This window comes from Chelonoidis abingdonii, chromosome 1 (assembly GCF_003597395.2).
Source record: "Chelonoidis abingdonii isolate Lonesome George chromosome 1, CheloAbing_2.0, whole genome shotgun sequence".
Lineage (NCBI taxonomy): Eukaryota > Metazoa > Chordata > Testudines > Testudinidae > Chelonoidis > Chelonoidis abingdonii.
Window position 1 is genome coordinate 109,415,548 of NC_133769.1, and position 17,731 is coordinate 109,433,278.

General features: G+C 41.3%; 1 protein-coding gene across 1 annotated transcript in view; it reads left to right on the forward strand.

Moving 5' to 3' along the window:
• Positions 1 to 17,731, forward strand: part of AKR1D1 (aldo-keto reductase family 1 member D1) — a 48,994-nt gene that overhangs the window by 18,742 nt on the left and 12,521 nt on the right. Inside the window, exons 2-4 of the mRNA XM_032781940.1 lie at positions 3,812 to 3,979; positions 11,061 to 11,177; positions 16,592 to 16,669. Coding sequence (XP_032637831.1) covers positions 3,812 to 3,979; positions 11,061 to 11,177; positions 16,592 to 16,669 — 363 coding nt within the window. The remainder of the gene's footprint in view (positions 1 to 3,811; positions 3,980 to 11,060; positions 11,178 to 16,591; positions 16,670 to 17,731) is intronic.

Below are 17,731 nucleotides of genomic sequence, written 5' to 3' on the forward strand. Positions count from 1 at the left end.
ACATAGTGGGATTACTAATTCACCTCTCTGGGGCTAAGACAACCTGTCTGGAATCATGATTGGCAGCAGAGCCAGTCTATGGGCAACCTAACAAGCAGAGCTGTCCTGTAGTATGCTGCCTGATTAGTGGGAAGTCAATGGACCAACTCAAGCTCAGCAACAGCAGCAGTTCAGTGACAGTTCAAAGCATTTACCATCACTGTATAGCTCCTGCTCCTAACTTGTTCCAGCCCAGCTCCTATCTTAGACCCTCACAATACACATTTCAAGATCTAGTGGTCCTACATGTGTCTATCACAACATGTGGTTTACCTCATCCAATGCATAAATGTCTCAACAACAACTATGTGGCTGAAACCAGAGAGACAATCACTACGCTCTCGAACTTACACGGGAAAATGATAAAAGACAAAAACACCATATCACCTGTGGGTGAATACTTTTCATAAAGCAATTATGCTATATCTGTCCCCTCAGTTCTCATCCTCAAAGGAAACCTGCACAACATTTTCAAAAGACGAGCCCGGGAGCTTAAATTCATAACTTTGCTAGCCACTAGTCATAGTTTTACTAAGGACACTGGTTTATAGATGATGATAATCTGTAACCCACTACCCTCTCCTTTTTGTCCTCTGGCTACAGCAGTGTTAACAGGCCACTTCATTTTGAATGGCCCCTTAGCATATATGCTATCTTTCCACCTTGTATTTAGCTGTGACACTGGAAGTACCTTTCCCAAGCCAGAAGAAGAGCTCTGTGTGGGACTCAAATAATTGTTTTGCTCACCAACAGAAACTGGTCCAATAAAAAATGACCTAATCCACCTTGTCACTCTAGGAAACTCTCCATGTTAGGACTTCTTGCACCTTCAACTAAAGCATCTAGCACTGGCAGCTGTTCCAGCTAGGACACCATGCTGGCTGGAACATTGGTTTGGTCTGGTGTGAGGCTTCCTTTGTTTCTAGATTTTTAAAATAAGCCTCGTGCAGCTGTCATACCCCAGACTGAATCTGTAAAAGCCCTCCTGACCTCAACTTGGAAGTCCTCTGAAGACTGAGATCAATCCTTGAAAGAAAAACGTCAGTACGTTTGTATCAAGATATTCAGATCTATCATTAAAACTCAAAAACAATAAGTATTCCATGATATCTGGAAGCTTCAGTTTTTCTAAGGCTGTGAACTGAACTTACAAAAGCAGACTGCTATTTGCTGTGACTCGGGTAAATGTCTCACTTCCCTTCTCCTTTTTTCAGCATCTAATTCTGCTGTTCCTTTAGCTATTGACACTGTTTCCTGGCCTCACCTGTCCCCTGGCAATCAAAATGGAGATTGTCATCCAAGCAAAGATGCATCTCTGACTCCATCCAAAAATTCCATAGCTGTTCCCAGTGCTTCCTGAAACCTACAGTGCCAGGATGGATTCAATCTGAAGAAGTACTAATGGTTTGATGCAGGAATACATTGAATTTCCTGAAACTTAATCATCACTCCAATTCACTAGGGCGCCAGGAGCGGCATTCTGAAGTTGGCCCCTGAGGTGTCAAGGCCCCTGGATGTGCTGAAACTTGTCCTAGGCACTGACGCCAACCTGGTGTGTACTTGATAGAGCTGAAGGCCACCATCCAGCCAAAGAGTGCAAAGATGCCTGTTATGTTAGCAATATTAGACAAATATTGTCTAACAGTGTTAGGGAGCCTGATAAATCAAACTCTAAAAGAGAGATGGAAACTTAAATACTTCCCCAGAAAATATACCAAGATAAGAAGACTGAGATGCTTGAGCTACAAATGGAAATTTTAACTCTTAAGTAGATAAGATGCCTTCAAAGGACAACAATTACAGTCTTCACCTTATGGTTTCTTTAAATCCTGGCCCTGCAGGTTTAGGTACCACACAAAGTACGGTATGTGTTTGTTTGCCATTGTTCCATGCTTGATGCACCTAAAACTTTTAAACGATCATAAACAGATCAAAATGTGGCAGGACAGTGACTTGGTCTCTTCAGCTTTGATGTCTTAGCCGATAGGATCTTCATTACACTCTGGCACGGCCCATGCTGCCAACTTGGAAGGGGCCTTGACAGGGCCTAAAAGTCCCTCTAGAAAGAAGGAAAGCATTTGAACAAGTGTGTGTCTTCTTGTTGGTGTACTTATTAAGTGAATGAAATTGCACTCCATTTGCCCCAGCGTGGGGTGGGTGGCTGGCCAAAGAAATAAATTTGGCCTCTCAAGTTTCCCTCAGACTTTTAACCAACAACGGTAAATTTAAGTCTCACTTCCGCATTTAAAAAACACTTGAAGTTTTAATACTTCTGCTGAATCACAAAGTTACCATTTTTCTTGTACCTTCCTAGATATACATGTGAGTCTTGGCATGTTGAGAGCTCTGGATAAGGATATAAATAGGATAATGTACAGACATAACATCAGTACCTTCCAAAAGGTGAATTTAAACCATGTCACCACAAGGACCTATGAGCAGGGTTTCCTGGCAGTGTCCTGTGTTTGGGAACTTGAAATATGATATCCATACCTGCTGTGAGTCCTTTGAGCCACCCTCCAATCAGCAAAGACACTGGCAAGAGTGAGTCACAGCGTCAACCTACTTACAGTGACCATCTTAGATGTGGTGACTGTGGTTGTACTTCTGCTTTTCACCCTGTACTCTCCCCCTAAGTGAACTTTTTGTTTGGCTTGGCTGATGTGCATCTTGAACTCCAAGCTGGTACATGGCAAAGAGCCGAGGTGCTCTGAAACAAACCCAAATTTATTGACACTTTTTTTTTTTTTTTTTAAAGGGTGAGTCAGCATGGCTGCTGACAGGCAACATAAGGCCCAAAGTACAGCAAAGGTTTAGCATATTCTTCATTTGGAGATCTCAGTCCCATACAATCTTTCCCTCTGTTTTAATTTCTAGATGGCAGCAGTTAGGACTTTTTTTTTTTTTTAATTAATCTAATGTAATATACATGTTCTTAGGCAGACTGTGAAGCCCCTGCCTACCTGTGATATGCTAATCCAACAGGGGCCAATTCTACTCTCACCTCGCTCCCCACCCCCGGTGTAAAATGTAGCAACTCCAGTGGTGTTGAGCTGGTGAAAGTGAGGAGGATCAAGGTAATGTCTGAATTCCTCTTCCCCCTGCCTCAGGAAGTTCTCACAGGCAATTTGTGTCACAGGTGTGCATTGCTGTGCAGGCAATTTCTGATCTGTTTCACTAGAGCAGTGTTTCAACCAAAAACTTGTCCATGGGGTCCTGTCAAATGGGAGAGCTTTGATTTGACAGGACACTTCACAATCTAAAATATTTAGTTTTGCTTTTTGGAAAAAAAAAAACACCACTTTTCAATTTCTCCTTTTATTATTTTGTTGTTGTTTTTTTTGCCACGGAGTGCGTTTAAAATAAACCATGTCCAAGGGCTTTTCTACTTTCTACCCCTCTTCTATTTTCTGCTCTAACTCTTCAAAACGTGTCCAAAGTTGGCAAAGTAGTAGTAGCAAAAGGAAAAACTAAATTCTCTCTGTCGCTTTTCAACTCTTGGAAAAATTAGGATGGCAGAGGGGTGCACTCTAGCATAAAACTATTACATTCAGTGGTGAAAAGGAGACCTTAAAGTCTCCATAAATCTAAATTAATTTCTATTAGGGAGCACAGCAGTTCCGTCCTCACTGTTTCCCAGGAGCCTAGCATGTGAACAGAGTTGTGGGAGTTGTAGACTAGGAGGTGAAATGTTGACTGGTGCGTCCCACTGCTGCTCAGATGAGCACGAACAAAGTTGTTTCCATGTTTCCCTTTCTCTTGTCTCCATTAGACTCCCAAAGGTACCTGTGCCGAATCAGTGAAGATTGCCATTGATGCTGGTTACCGCCATTTCGATGGGGCTTTTGTGTACTACAATGAGCATGAAGTGGGACAGGCCATCTGGGAGAAGATTGCAGAAGGAAAAGTAAAACGAGAAGAAATCTTCTATTGTGGCAAAGTGAGAAGTTACATCAGACTACTTTATTCTTAATCCTGTGATTTATTTTTGTGGGTGTTCTGGTGGGCTGAACATGCAGTACATTTCCTTAATTTCAAGTTAAATCATCCAAATATTTCAGTACTTTTTCAAACCCAACCTCCTGAGGTTTTGCCCATCATTCGCCTCTTGGAACTTGTACAGTGAGTCTTTCTTTGCATTGCACATGCACATTTTCCATTGCAGGCCTTTTCAAACACCACGGCTTGCATGAATTGTTTTAAAGAAACTTAATGAATTTACAGGGAAGGGAGGGAGTGGGAAAGGAGAGGAGAGGAAAATCTGGCAACTACATGGAGGCTTCCAAAAAGAAAAACGCCACCTATAATTTTAGGTTTAACTTTGACAGTCGTCTCATACAGCTGGATTTCCGAGAAACACTTCATATAAAAGCTAGCTTTCATTGTGGGATTTATATCTGAAATTCGGTGATCAATGCAGAAAACTGTCTTGTGGTGATGTAGTCTTGTGCTTAATTTCAAGAGGGGAAAGGCTCCTGAGAATGAGTCATGAGCTAGTCAAAGTTTAAAATCTTAAATCTGAAACTTTTTTTAAATCATCCAAAGAAATTAATGGAGAACTTCGGTTCAAAGTATTGATAAAGGGATTCAACTTTAACTTTAGGTCATTGGTACAAAGTGATACCAGTTCAGATATGCGTGAAATAAGCTAGCAGGCTCAGGTCAGTTTCTTACAGGCAGATGTGCATGTTATAAAATCCCCCACCACACTTAACACAGTGCTCATGACATCTTCCTTTCTCTGTACAGTGGATATTAAATGTGCACCACAAAACACTGGTTTAATAAATATTTCAGACATATAAAAAGTATGCATTCAGTGTTTTGTACTGAAGAATTGTAGCTGTTTACTTCCATAGCACCTTCCGTTCTAGGAGCTAAGTACTCTGCAAACTAGCCCCTCATTGGGGAGGATTACAGATACTGGTATTAAGAGCCCTTTATATCGATATTAAGGGCTTCGTTGTGTGGATGGGTGCAGGGTTAATTCGGTTTAACGCTGCTAAATTTGGTATAAACGTGTAGTGTAGACCAGGCCTAGGAGTCTAAGCCACAGCTTCAGATGGTTTTAAGGCTTAAGTGAGTTCTCGAAGGTTAGAGAGCAAGTCAGTGGCAAAGCTGTGAACAGATTTCCAATCCAGTGCTTCAGCTATACCATGCTAGCTGCTTTCTGTCACAGATACAACTGGGTGGGAAACTGTTTTCCTGTTACCGGGGGTGCGGGGGAGATTTAAAACTCTTAAACTGGGGCAAGGTCAGTCACATGTTTTTCACTAATCATAAATCTAAACTTTGGATCAGGTCAATCAAAGTAGTTTGTACTGAGCACTCTAAATTTCTCAGGTGATTTGACATTTTTGAAATGAGAAACTGTTCGAAAACAGGACCTGACAATTTTGAAATGTCTCCATTTTTTAAAATGGGAATTCAGCAAAATTGACCCTTTCTTGCAGGAAGATTTTGGTTTCAACAAATTTGTTTTTCCAGCAAGAAATGCCATTTTGAAAATTTCCTACCCAAATCTAGAAGCAAAGTCTTCTAACACCCTGTCACCTGATCTCACCCCTAGACAGCCTTTCTACTAAATGCACTTTGTCAAACCATTGGCAAAACGTCTTGTATTTATCGTTGAGTCAACATTCAGCTGGACAGAGTTTTTCTTTAGGGAGAGTGGAACATGTGGTTCCCAGAAATGAGGTTGTGATCCTGATCCCATTTAGACTGTAGCTTTTGTTGAGAGAAAGACATTCTGGTTCCAACCTTGGCAGCAGTAACATGCAATATGTGGGAATTCCTCTACTGCAACTATCTTTCTATTCTCTTGTCTGGTCACTACTTAACAAGATAAAGATATTTAACCTTTGGGGTTAAATATATATTTCATCTGATTTTTCCCTCCCTCTCCTTCCCTCCCTCTCTCGTTCTCCTTTTTTTTTTTTTTTTTTTTTTTTCTTCCCTAAAGCACAAACTGAGTTAACACCAAATCTCTAGCATATAGGGTTGGTCAGCCAATAATTCTTTGCATTATTAGAGACACAGTGGTAAGCTCATTAGGCCACTGACCCCCAAACCAGCAAGTACTAGAAATTTCAAAGGAGAACCTGGCTTTATTATGGAATTTCTCAGCTGAAGTTGTTCAGGTAAGTCTTTAAACGATTTGATGATACAAATGTCACAGCACCCCATCAACTGTGATTAACAGGACTAGGCTCAGTTGTACTGGAATAATGACTTTGTAAAGTCATACACTATCTGCCAGCTGAAATCAGCATTCATGCTTGTCTCCCGCTGTTAAGATGTTGATCGCAGACAAAGCATCCAAAGATTTCAGAGGCTTTCCATCAATTGCCAACAATCTTTGGCTTATATACTAAGCCTTTCATGGTCATCTCTTTCACCCTAGAGATTTTTCTTTTATTAAGTGAAAAAGTAAGATTTCCAGGAATATGGTGTTCTAGAATGCTACAGCTGCTTGGCAGCTTTGTGATAGGTGATCCATAGATGTAGATGATAACTTTTACAAATTGTGAAAACCAGTTCAGAAACTCACCTAATATTTTTTGGCACTAGTGAAACTAAGGTAACAGGTTTCAGAGTAGCAGCCGTGTTAGTCTGTATCAGCAAAAATAATGAGGAGTCCTTGTGGCACCTTAGAGACTAAGCGTATGGCTACACTGGCACTTTACAGTGCAGCAACTTTCACGCTCGGAGTGTGAAAAAACACCCCCCTGAGTGCTGCAAGATACAGCGCTGTAAAGTCTCAGTGTAATCAGTGCTGCAGAGCTGGGAGCATGGCTCCCAGCGCTGCAAGCTACACCCGTAGAGGATGTGGTTTACGTGCAGCACTGGGAGAGCTCTCTCCCAGCGCTGGCACTCCAACCACACTCTCACTTAATTGCAAGTGTAGCCATACCCTAAGAAATTTATTTGGACATAAGCTTTTATGGGCTAGAACCCACTTCATCCATGCAATTAATAAGGTAACAGGTTTCATAGTCACTGCTGCAGCATTTTTCTTTGAAGCCTCTGCAGCTTTTTAAAACTGCTGTATTCCTGGCACTTACTCAGTGATAGGCATTTGCACAGGACTCCCTCTAAGGTAGAAGAGCATTTGGACAAAACACATAGCTAAAACTAACATTTTGTTTTATCTTGAAAATCAAATTTAAAAATAAGGGGATGGCTCTCCTTGGTCATTACCCTTTTAATAAGGTAAACTGTCTTCACATGTAAAACAATGAAGAGGATTCCCTACCCCCTACTGAAAGTGTTTGTGCCTCAGTCGCTCTCTTCTACATCTAGGCCCATCTTAAATGGTAATTCCTGGAAGCTGGCTCAGGTAGGCAATTACTAACCCCATGGACCTCTGAATTGTTCAACAGGTCAGCATGGCTCACGTTAGATAATGCAAATTATAAAATGCCTCCTAATATTTTAGGCTGTTATCTTGTGTTCAATGCACATTCTATTATGTGCAAGCGAAAGATGCTTTCTTGGTGTGTTGTGTGTGCACGGATATTGGCATGGGCATGCTCTTAACACTCAATCAATTAGCATATGTTCCTTAAAAGTCTTTGCAAAGGCACGTGGATCTTTTGCAAGATAAAACACATCACCAATACCCCATAAGTAACTGTGTCTGCTAAAAATGACTTTGGCCTGAGCTCGCTCACATAGCAACTGCAAGTTTTCCATTAAACATCCTGCAACCTAAAAATGGCCAGCTACATATTAAGAAGAAAGTTCCAAAATCAAGGCGCTCTACCAAAAAAATGCCATGCTGCCTATGTTCAAAAATTCCCCATCTCGTTTTGGATTGAGGAAACACCTTGAATTTTCCCCCAAAGCAGATTTAAGGCTATGTGCTGCACAAGGCATAGATACTCTGCTCAACTCAAGCTGCCCCTGTTAAGACAGGTGGCTACATTGGCAGGTGGCAGCTGAAATTTTGGTGTGGTCTTCAAGAATAGCCCTAAATAGAGCAAATTTCAGTTCTCCCAGATGGGAGAAGACGAAGGCCTGGAATACTGCATCAGAAAGGTCTGTCTTCAAGCTAATCAGATGATGGGTATCTTGGGTCACCACTGACACATGGGAATCCAAGAACACTGATGTATTTAAAATAGTTGACATCTGGGAATAATCCCTCAATGGAGGAAGCAGATGTAATTAGGGACTATATAAATCATGTGAGTGGTTTTTAGAAAATTCATGACCGTGTAAATGACAAAGTATTGAATTTCACAGTTTGCACAGAATGAACTTAACCAGCAAACTTTAGTCAATTTCATTTGTGCCTGCGACTTTTTTTTTTTTTAAGACGCATCCATTCTGTTTTCCAGCTAGATGTTTTTCATATGCACATACACAGCACTCAATTCCTCTGCATGTGCACAGCACAGTAAGCTAAGGTAATATTTAAAAGATCCTAGTATGGGGACATTTTCATGATTTCTGTGCCTCCTATGAAATTATTTACACAAAGCCCTAGTTCAGTTTGCACTCGACCCACATCTGCTTCACACCTACGGAACATCAATGCAGCATTTATCTTTCAGTGAGGTTCTGAGCTTAAACAAAGAAAACTTCTCTAGATCATGCGGAGACTTAGTGGCTTTGGCCACATCAGAAAATCAAAGATTCCACTCAAACCTACTTAGTCCTTTCTTCATAATATCATTTGATCACATGACATAGCCTCAGCATGATAAAACTGACCACAGACATTGGAAATCTTCAACAAAAAAATCAGTATACGCTAGGGCTGTAAAGCAGTTAAAAATAACTGCAGGATTAATCGCACTGTTAATAACAGAACACCATTTATTTAAAAATTTTTGGATGTTTTCTACATTTTCAAATATATTGATTTCAATTACAACACACAATACAAAGTGTACAGTGCTCACTTTATATTTATTTTTGATTAAAAGTATTTGCACTGTAAAAACAAAAGAAATAGTATTTTTCAGTTCACCTAATACAAGAACTGTAGTGCAATCTCTTTGTTGTGAAAGTTGAATTTACAAATGTAGAATTATGTTCAAAAAAACCTGCATTCAAAAACAAAACAATGTAAAATTTAAGAGCCTGCAAGTCCACTCAGTCCTGCTTCTTGTTCAGCCAATTGCTCAAATAAGTTTGTTTACATTTGCAGGAGTTAATGCTGCCAGCTTATTTACAATGTCACCTGAAAGTGAGAACAGGCATTCCCATGGCACTGTTGTAGCCAGCATCACAAGATGCACTAAAGATTCATACGTCCCTTCATGCTTCAACCACCGTTTCAGGGGACATGCGTCCATGCTGCTCACGGGTTCTGCTTGATAACAATCCAAAGCAGTGAGGAATGATGCATGTTCGCTTTTGTTATCTGAGTCAGATGCCATCAGCAAAAGGTTGGTTTTCTTTTTTGGTGGTTTTGGTTCTGTAGTTTTTGCATTGGAATGTTGCTCTTCCAAGACTCCTGAAAGCTTGCTCCACACCTCGTCCCTCTCAGATTTTGGAGGGCACTTTAGATTCTTAAACCTGGGGTCAAGTGCTGTAGCTATCTTTAGAAATCTCATATTGGTACCTTCTTTACTTTTTGTCAAATCTGCAGTGAAAGTGGTGTTAAAATGAACAACATATACTGAGGCATTGTCCAAGACTGCTAGAACATGAAATACATGGCGCAATGCAGATAAAACAGCAGGGGACATACAGTTCTCACCCAAGGAGTTCAGTCACAAATTTAATTAATGCATTATTATTATTTGGTTTGTTTTTTTTTAAAGTGTCATCATCCACATGGAACCATGTCCTCTGGAATGGTGACCAAAGCATGAAGGGACATATGAATCTTTAGCACTGTGGCACGTAAATACCTTGCAACGCCAACTACAAAAGTGCCATGTGAACATCTGTTCTCGCTTTCAGGTGACGTAAATAAGAAGCGGGCAGCATTATCTCCTGTAACTGTAAACACAGTTGCTTGTCTTAGTGATTGGCTGAACAAGTTGGACTGAGTGGATTTGTAGACTCTGCACTCAAAAACAAAATGTAAAACTTCAGTTATAACAAAAATAATCTACATTTGTAAGTTTCACTTTCACAACAAAGATTGCACTACAGTACTTGTTTTTGTTTATCATTTTTGTAGTGCAAATATTTGTAATAAAAATAATATACACTTTGATTTCAATTACAATACAGAGTACAGCATATATGAAAATGTAGAAAGACACCCAACATATTTAATATATTTCAATGGTACTCTGTTTAATATGCGATTAAGACTGCAATTAATCACAATGAATTTTTTGAGTTAATCGTGTGAGATAACTGCGATTAATCGACAGCCCTAGTCTATACCAAACTTGATCAGTTTGGGGAGTTCATTTTTGTTTCCAAAGTCACTTAGTGACCTCTACTTGAAGCCACAAATCTCTGCAATTCTGTCAATGTACAGACTTCAGAACATAAATCCAAGTGCACAGCTCAAAAAAAAAAAAAAAATTTTTTTTTGTAGATCCTCTTGCTAGAGAGGGAAAGGGGAGCCCTCCGGTGGGAATAAGCAAACTTCAGAAGGTTCAGAGTCTGGCTGTGGCTTAGATAAGTATTTGAACTATTTTAACCATATGAGACCTCTCTGAAGCCTTCCCTCCCTTTAGCCAATCCTTTCCGATCACAGGACCCTTGCCAAACATCCAGCCAGATTCAGGAAGTAGAAAGTTGTCTACATTTTAAGTATGTGGGTATATTTAAAATCTACTAGTTCAGGTCAGGACAGGTTTGAGTTATAGGTAAAGGTTCAGGTCAGTTCTCTATGCTGATCCATCCTAAGGGGGGAAAACGGGGATTCTCCTTTTTGTACATAAGTAATCCAATAATGCACTGATTTACATCCTGTGCTAAGCCAACATAGTCTGTAGTGCTGTCTAAAGGGGAGAAAGGTGGGGAAATCAAGTAACTGAATTTCTATTTATCTCACTGGAACCAAGAGTGTTTGTTTTTTGTTTTGTTTTGTTCCCCTCCCCTAGTTGTGGAATACATGTCACCCCCCGGAGCTGGTGCGTCCAACTTTAGAGAAGACACTCAAGATTCTGCAGCTGGATTATGTTGATCTCTATATTATTGAGCTGCCAATGGCATTCAAGGTAAAGAGAAAAGTAGCCCTAATGCTTATCACAGTATCTGTCTGTGTGAACCAAGTCCTCTGATTCAGGTAATTCTTCAAACTTACAGACCATTGTTTGTTTAAAAAAGTGGTTCTTTGGTGGCAATGTAATGCCTGTAATGCATATCGCTATTCATTGAAGAAGACAAAGCACAATAACATCAACTTTGTGAAGTGGAGAATCCTGGCCAAATCGAGTAAGCATAACTTGTCAAGTGGAATAAAGTGGGCCTTCAGCACTGGTGCTAGGAGAGCTGCATTAGCTGGGGTGAGAGCGGGGGGGATATTAGTCCTGAGGGCACTCTGTGCACAGAATTTTAATTTTTTGGTGCAATATTTTAAATTTCTGCAAAATTCTGGAAATTTTATTTGTCAAATAAATGTGGAGGCTCTAGCATGGCATTGGGGAGCACAGGCCACTGGCTGCACAGAGGTGGGAGATCACTGTGCAGCTATGCCCCCCACTCTCTTGGGAGATGGACTCCAGTGGTGAGGCTGCACCTAAACCGGACAGTGCACCTAAACTAAACAGTGCAATGACCGGGCCTGCCCCAGAAACACCCCAGGGCCCTGCCCCTCCATGCGAGGTGTGGGCAGGTAGGCTCAACAAGGCAGGAAAAAAGTGTGGAGGGACTTGGTGTAGAGGGATCCAGGTGTGGTCTGAGAGGGTTCTGTGTGGGGCAATCTGGGGGTGAGTGGTTCAGTGTGGGATTCGAGTGCGGAAGGGATCTGGTGCAGGGGGAGTGGGGTTCATTAGTGGGGTTTTGAGTGTGGTGGAGTGAGGCTTGGTGGGACGGTCTGAGTCTGAGGGGGTCTGGATGCATGGGGGTTGGGTGGATGGGGGAGCAGCTCCTTATATAGGGATCCTGCAGCTGAGGAGCAATGGAAGCAGGGGAGTTTGCAGAGCTTTCTGTAGCCAAGGGAGAAATCTGGGGGTGGGTCTGACCTGGCCCCAGATGCCATGCAGGGGAAGAGGAAGTCTCATCCTTCCCAGCCCAGACTACCAGCTAAGCTAGGCATAGGATAGGATCCACCAGACAGGTCGTCTTCTGCCCCACAGTGATTTACCCCTCTGTCTGCTACCGTGGCCACCCAAAACATATTGCTGGGGAGAGTCACATGACCATTCTTGTGGCTTCCCTTTACTTCTCCATCAGAAAGTAATTTTTCTGCAGGGAAGCAAAGAAATTTGTGAGGGACATACATTTGGTGCATGCACAGTGATGCAGAATTCCCCCAGGAGTAGGATATAGAAGTCTGTAATAGCCTCTGAAGCCATCTATGAACCTAGTGTACTATCCTCATTTTCCAGATAGAACATTGGCTGGGTCATAGAGTCCAGTCTCTGGCAATTAAAGGCAACCATGTTCTCTAACCCCTTTTGTAAGCTTCATCTTAAAACCACTTAAGTTTCTTGTCCCCTGTTGGAAGGTTGTTCTAGAACCAAACTCCTCTGATGGTTGGAAATGAAAAGGTTTCTAATCTAAATTCACTTATGGTCAGATGGGAAGATTAACAGGAGTTAAGTGACTTACAAGGCAACACTGAGTTAGTGGTAGAATTAGGGAATAAAACTACTCTGACTCCCAGCCTTTTTTCCAACCACCAGACGGTCTCCATAGTATTTAAAGGTCTTGTGGCAAACCATTTTCACAAAATCTTGCATATCTGCTCCTTTGTGGCAGTCAGCTAGACAGATCGCATTAGGAGGACAGATCTAGCATCTAAATATGGCTTCTCTGAGGCAGAAATTTAAACAGTCATGACTTCTTGTTCCCTCATTCTGGGGATCACTGGTGTTTGGGGAACTGGTATCATTTCTTGCAGTGTTGCCAACTCTTGTAATTTTATGACCACTCTCATAAAATTTGGTGCTTTTTCTTGAAGCTCCAGCTCTTAAACAATCTCAGGGACTGGGAGGATTATAAAAGGAAGTAACTAGCCTTCATGATTTCAGAGAGAAGGTTGAAAACACAATGTAAGGGCTCCCCAGAGCCTTAAACCAGAAGGCAAACATAAAAAACCCAAAGAGAACTAAGCCATTCATAATTTCTTTTGAGGGGGGAGAGGAAGGCTGGCTCACTTTTAAATATTCTGAGTGGACAACACTGCTTCCACCAAGAAAATAATCTACCTCAGTCTTTTGTTTCCTGACAACTCTCACAGCTCATGCCTTCCTGTGACTGGCGCATTCAAATGCCAGTATCTCTAGAGATCAAAAACCAGCACATGAAACTCACTCAGTTATAGGCCCTACATTCCCTTCTCTCCTATGGAAGTAGCGTCTTGTTCCTTACACAAAAGTAATTGACCTCAGATGTTAAGGATTATATAAATAAAGCTCTAGTATGGAACCCTTTTAGGTGCACTTTAGAAAATAGTTCCCACCATCTGGAATTTCCAGTTTCCTTTTACTTCTGTTGCTTTCCTCCCCTAGTTCATTCTCCCATATGGTGAAGGTCAGTGTCTCGCAAAACAGATATTGACAGCTGACTTTTAATAAATCTACTTTTGATTCCCTAAATCTTGCTGCATGAAGACACTTTCATTTGCTATTACAGTTGCAGTCCTGGAGTCCACTCATGCTTCCCTTTGGGAGGGGAAAACCCTTTTCTTTCTAATACAATATGCAGTGCAGTATGGAGCAATGTCTGGACCAAATCTGGAAAGAATCTCTTGGAACTAGAACAGTTGTTTTTATAAAAACCACACATGAGGCCGGATTTGTTGGGATAGCTTTCTGGCTCTCCACATGTGCAACATCTCTTGTTGGTCTAGGTGGTGGTTAATCTCCCCAAAGCATCTTCAACTTAACTTTTATATTTGTGTGTTAATAGTACTCTATCAACTGGCACACAAATTTGTGTATTTTGTATAGTAACAATTGTGCCAGCACCCATTTGCCACAGAAAGTGGCACCACATTACAAAAAACTCATATTGCGCCCCAGACAGAGGCTTGCTAGTTGAAGGTGACTTCCTTTCTAGCAGCCAAAAATCTCACCTGCAAAATTAGCCTTTCATTAATATGTGAACATGTTGACACTTGAGGCAAAATTCACAATCCTGCCTTTTGTTTTAAAATTGTACACTCATCTCTTTGCTGATTTTACTGATGCAAACGTTTTTCATATAGCTCTTTGGGAGGACTTTTGCTCTGAGAGCAAAACAAAAAAATTCACTCTGGAAGAGTTCTGAATATATCCAGAAAGGCTTGATATCTGGGTTCTTCTAGTGTCTCCGTCACCATAGTATCTGAGAAAATAAATAAATATACATTGGCTTATTTTGATTAACTTTCTGCCTTCTTCCCCAGATGCAGTAGTGGCTAGGAGTCGTTAAATAGCCGTTTTTCTCTTCCTTTGTTTTTGATTGCCAAGTCAAAGTGGGTTTGACACTTGGTTCTGAAGGCAGTGAGATCTAGAGACCTTATTTCTTCTGGAAACAAGTGTGTGGGTCTATTTAAGATGGACCAGTTGTAGATGGGGGGAAAAAGCATTTATTGTAGTCATTGCTACGTATCCTGCAGCCTTAAGAAGTCTAGGAGGACCTCACTCTATGGACTAACTTGACAAGCTGCAGAACTTGGTCTCTAAAGATCTAGTAACCACAATTACTTCATTTTCCAAACTGTCTGCCTCTTCCCATCAGCATTGCCTCCATCTTGTCTGGTTCATATTCAGCCAGATCTTTCATCTAGGTGCTTTCTCTGGAATGCGGGTAGCTGTGAGATGGCCCTATTTGCAGCAGTGATAAAGGGAATGTAGAGATGGGTACCATCTGCCTACTATGGATTTTTTTTTAGACACTGGCATCTCAACTTCTCACAGCAGCTCCATGTAGTCCTTGTTATAAAGGATTGGAGAAGGGATTAAACCTTGTGGAAATCCACAGGCGGGAACTCGAGATCTTGCTGTTTCTTTGAGCCTCTCTTTTTCTTTGCTGTCTAGAATACTAACACTAGGAGAAAAGGAACTTGGAGGTGGTCTCAAGTTAAACATTCTCTTTCTATCTAATGAGAAATGGCCCTACAACTAAACTCCTGGATCCAAATCCAACCCAGTTGGCTAGAAGTCCATACCTGCTTTACAACGATCCTTACCTTCCTAATGATCCCTATAGAAGATGCCAAACCTTGGAGTAGGATGTTCCAGAATCCTGAAATGTTTTGACTAGGATCCCATCTTCATAAAGAACTCCAAACTCCCCTCTACTTGTCTCTCGCTCTCATGCAATTTGAGGTGGAAAAGACCTAAAAGCCATCTTGCTTTTTCCTGACAATGCCAGGTTCTTCCAATAAGACATAGTAAGAAGTAATAATCGTAACAGGCCTGTCTCTTGGGGCTTGCTTTAAGGAATACTCTAATTTTTGAAGTGAGAAACCTACACTTAATTCCACATCATACTCCAGTCTCTGAAATGTGAGGAGGCTTTGTTGTACATTTTCATTTTCACCCTAAAGTGCGTTGCAGCTGCATGTGTTGAATGTGGTGGCGCCAGTCACTGAACACATTAGTCACAGCTGCATATTCCTGAGGAATTACCCTGTCGACACATTACCCCGCACTTTTTGAACTATGGCCATCTGTGGCGTCTGGTAGATGATCTGACTTCAAAAGGCAGTTAAAGAAACAAAGTGAAATTAATATTAGGTGAATGATTTGGCATTTTAAAATATACTGCCTGTAGTAGCAACAAATTGATCATCAAACGAGAGAAAGTGGTGCACTTATGTACCAGACCTACAGATGCTTGCAAGCATCCTTAAAGTTCTCTCTGGGATATCAAGGGGGATAGGAGACCTTTGGGCATGATCCTGAAAGATTCTTGGCACATCCTGCTAGATGTCCAATGCACATAATTCTCTCATTAGCATCACTGGGAATTGGTCCCTCAAGATTATCTTGCAATATCAGATGTTTAACTTGCATTGTTCTTCAGTGTCCCTGAATGGTAAATAGCACAAGCAAGCAGCCTTGGAGGGGAATTTGGACTTTTGCAGTAGTCTAGCCATGTGGAAAAGTTTGGCTGCCACAATGGAATATCTGGGAAATACAGGATTAGTCTCTTGAAAGCCATATCCCCTTGCAACCTCCAGGATCACATGGCATAACTCAAAATGGAACTTTTTAGTGCATAGCCATGTGGGGAATATTTCAGGAAGTGCACCTAATGACTATAGCACTAAAGTGCTGGTAGATGAAGGGAGGATGTGGCAAACGCAACATGAATAACCTCTTAAACTCGGTGTGTTTAGAAAGCCTCTGAATTTTTGTCCACTGATTAAATGTGGAGGGTGTGTGTGTGTGTGTGTGTGTGAGAGAGAGAGAGAGAGAGAGAGAACCTCTGTTCTGAGTAGTGAAAGCTGAAAACTGTGACTTTTTTGTTCTTTCAGCCTGGAGATGCAATCTACCCTAGAGATGAAAATGGAAAATATATCTACCATGAGACAAACTTATGTGCCACTTGGGAGGTAGGAAGGTTACAACTGCATATGTATTTAAATGCTGTAACATCTGGAAAAATGGTTCCTCTGCACTCTGGCCTTGACAAGGCAATGTAGGTAAACTTGCTTTTCCACTGACCATGCACTGACTCCCTGGATAAACAGGACTTCTGTGTGCAGGGGTGTCTCATTCCACCAGCATTAAACTGAAGGTACATCTATGCAGCAAATGAAGGTGTGACTAGCATGGACAGGCATACCTGTGCTAGCTCATGCAGGTAACAAAAGTGAAGATGTCAGCTTGGGCTAGCAGCCCAGTATGAGCCTGCTGAGGACTGTGGGTGGCTGTCTTGGGTTGCTAGCAGCCCAGTATGAGCCTGCTGAGGACTGTGGGTGGCTGTCTTGGGTTGCTAGCCCGTGCCAACATGTCTCTACTACCAGCGAAAATAAAGCTAGCACATATGTCAACACGTGCTACAATCACACGTTATTTGTCATGTAGATGTACCCCAAAAATGTTTTTAGAAATGCCCTTTCGTGCTCCCTGATCCAGACATTGCATTGAGGCTTCTGGAACTGTTCAACGAGTTTGTAGTGGGCTGTCAGAGACCACCACATTGACTGCAGTTGTAGCTTTTCAAGTCTTACTACTTGCAAAGAGATGGAGGCGATAGTGGCCTTAGTGACATATCACTAGCTCCTTCCTGGTAACAAAAGATGTCCAGTTTCAAGGTAGGATAGAAAATTATGTTGCCTCACAAAAAATAACTCTCCCTCTGTTCTGCGGTATAAGTTACCAGAAGGGAATTCAACATTTATTTTCATTACCAGAACTTTAGAGCAGTGACTCTCAACCTTTCCCGACTATTGTACGCCTTTCAGGAGCCAAGTTTCACCTCACTTAAAACTGTATTTTCGGCTGATTTTTGTACGAAAGTAGAAGTGTCACAGCAAACTATTACAGAAAAATTACTTACTTTCTCATTTTTTACCATATAATAAATCAATTGGAATATAAATATTGTACTTGCAATTCAACGTATAGTATATAGAGCAGTATGAACAAGTCATTGTATGTATGAAATTTTA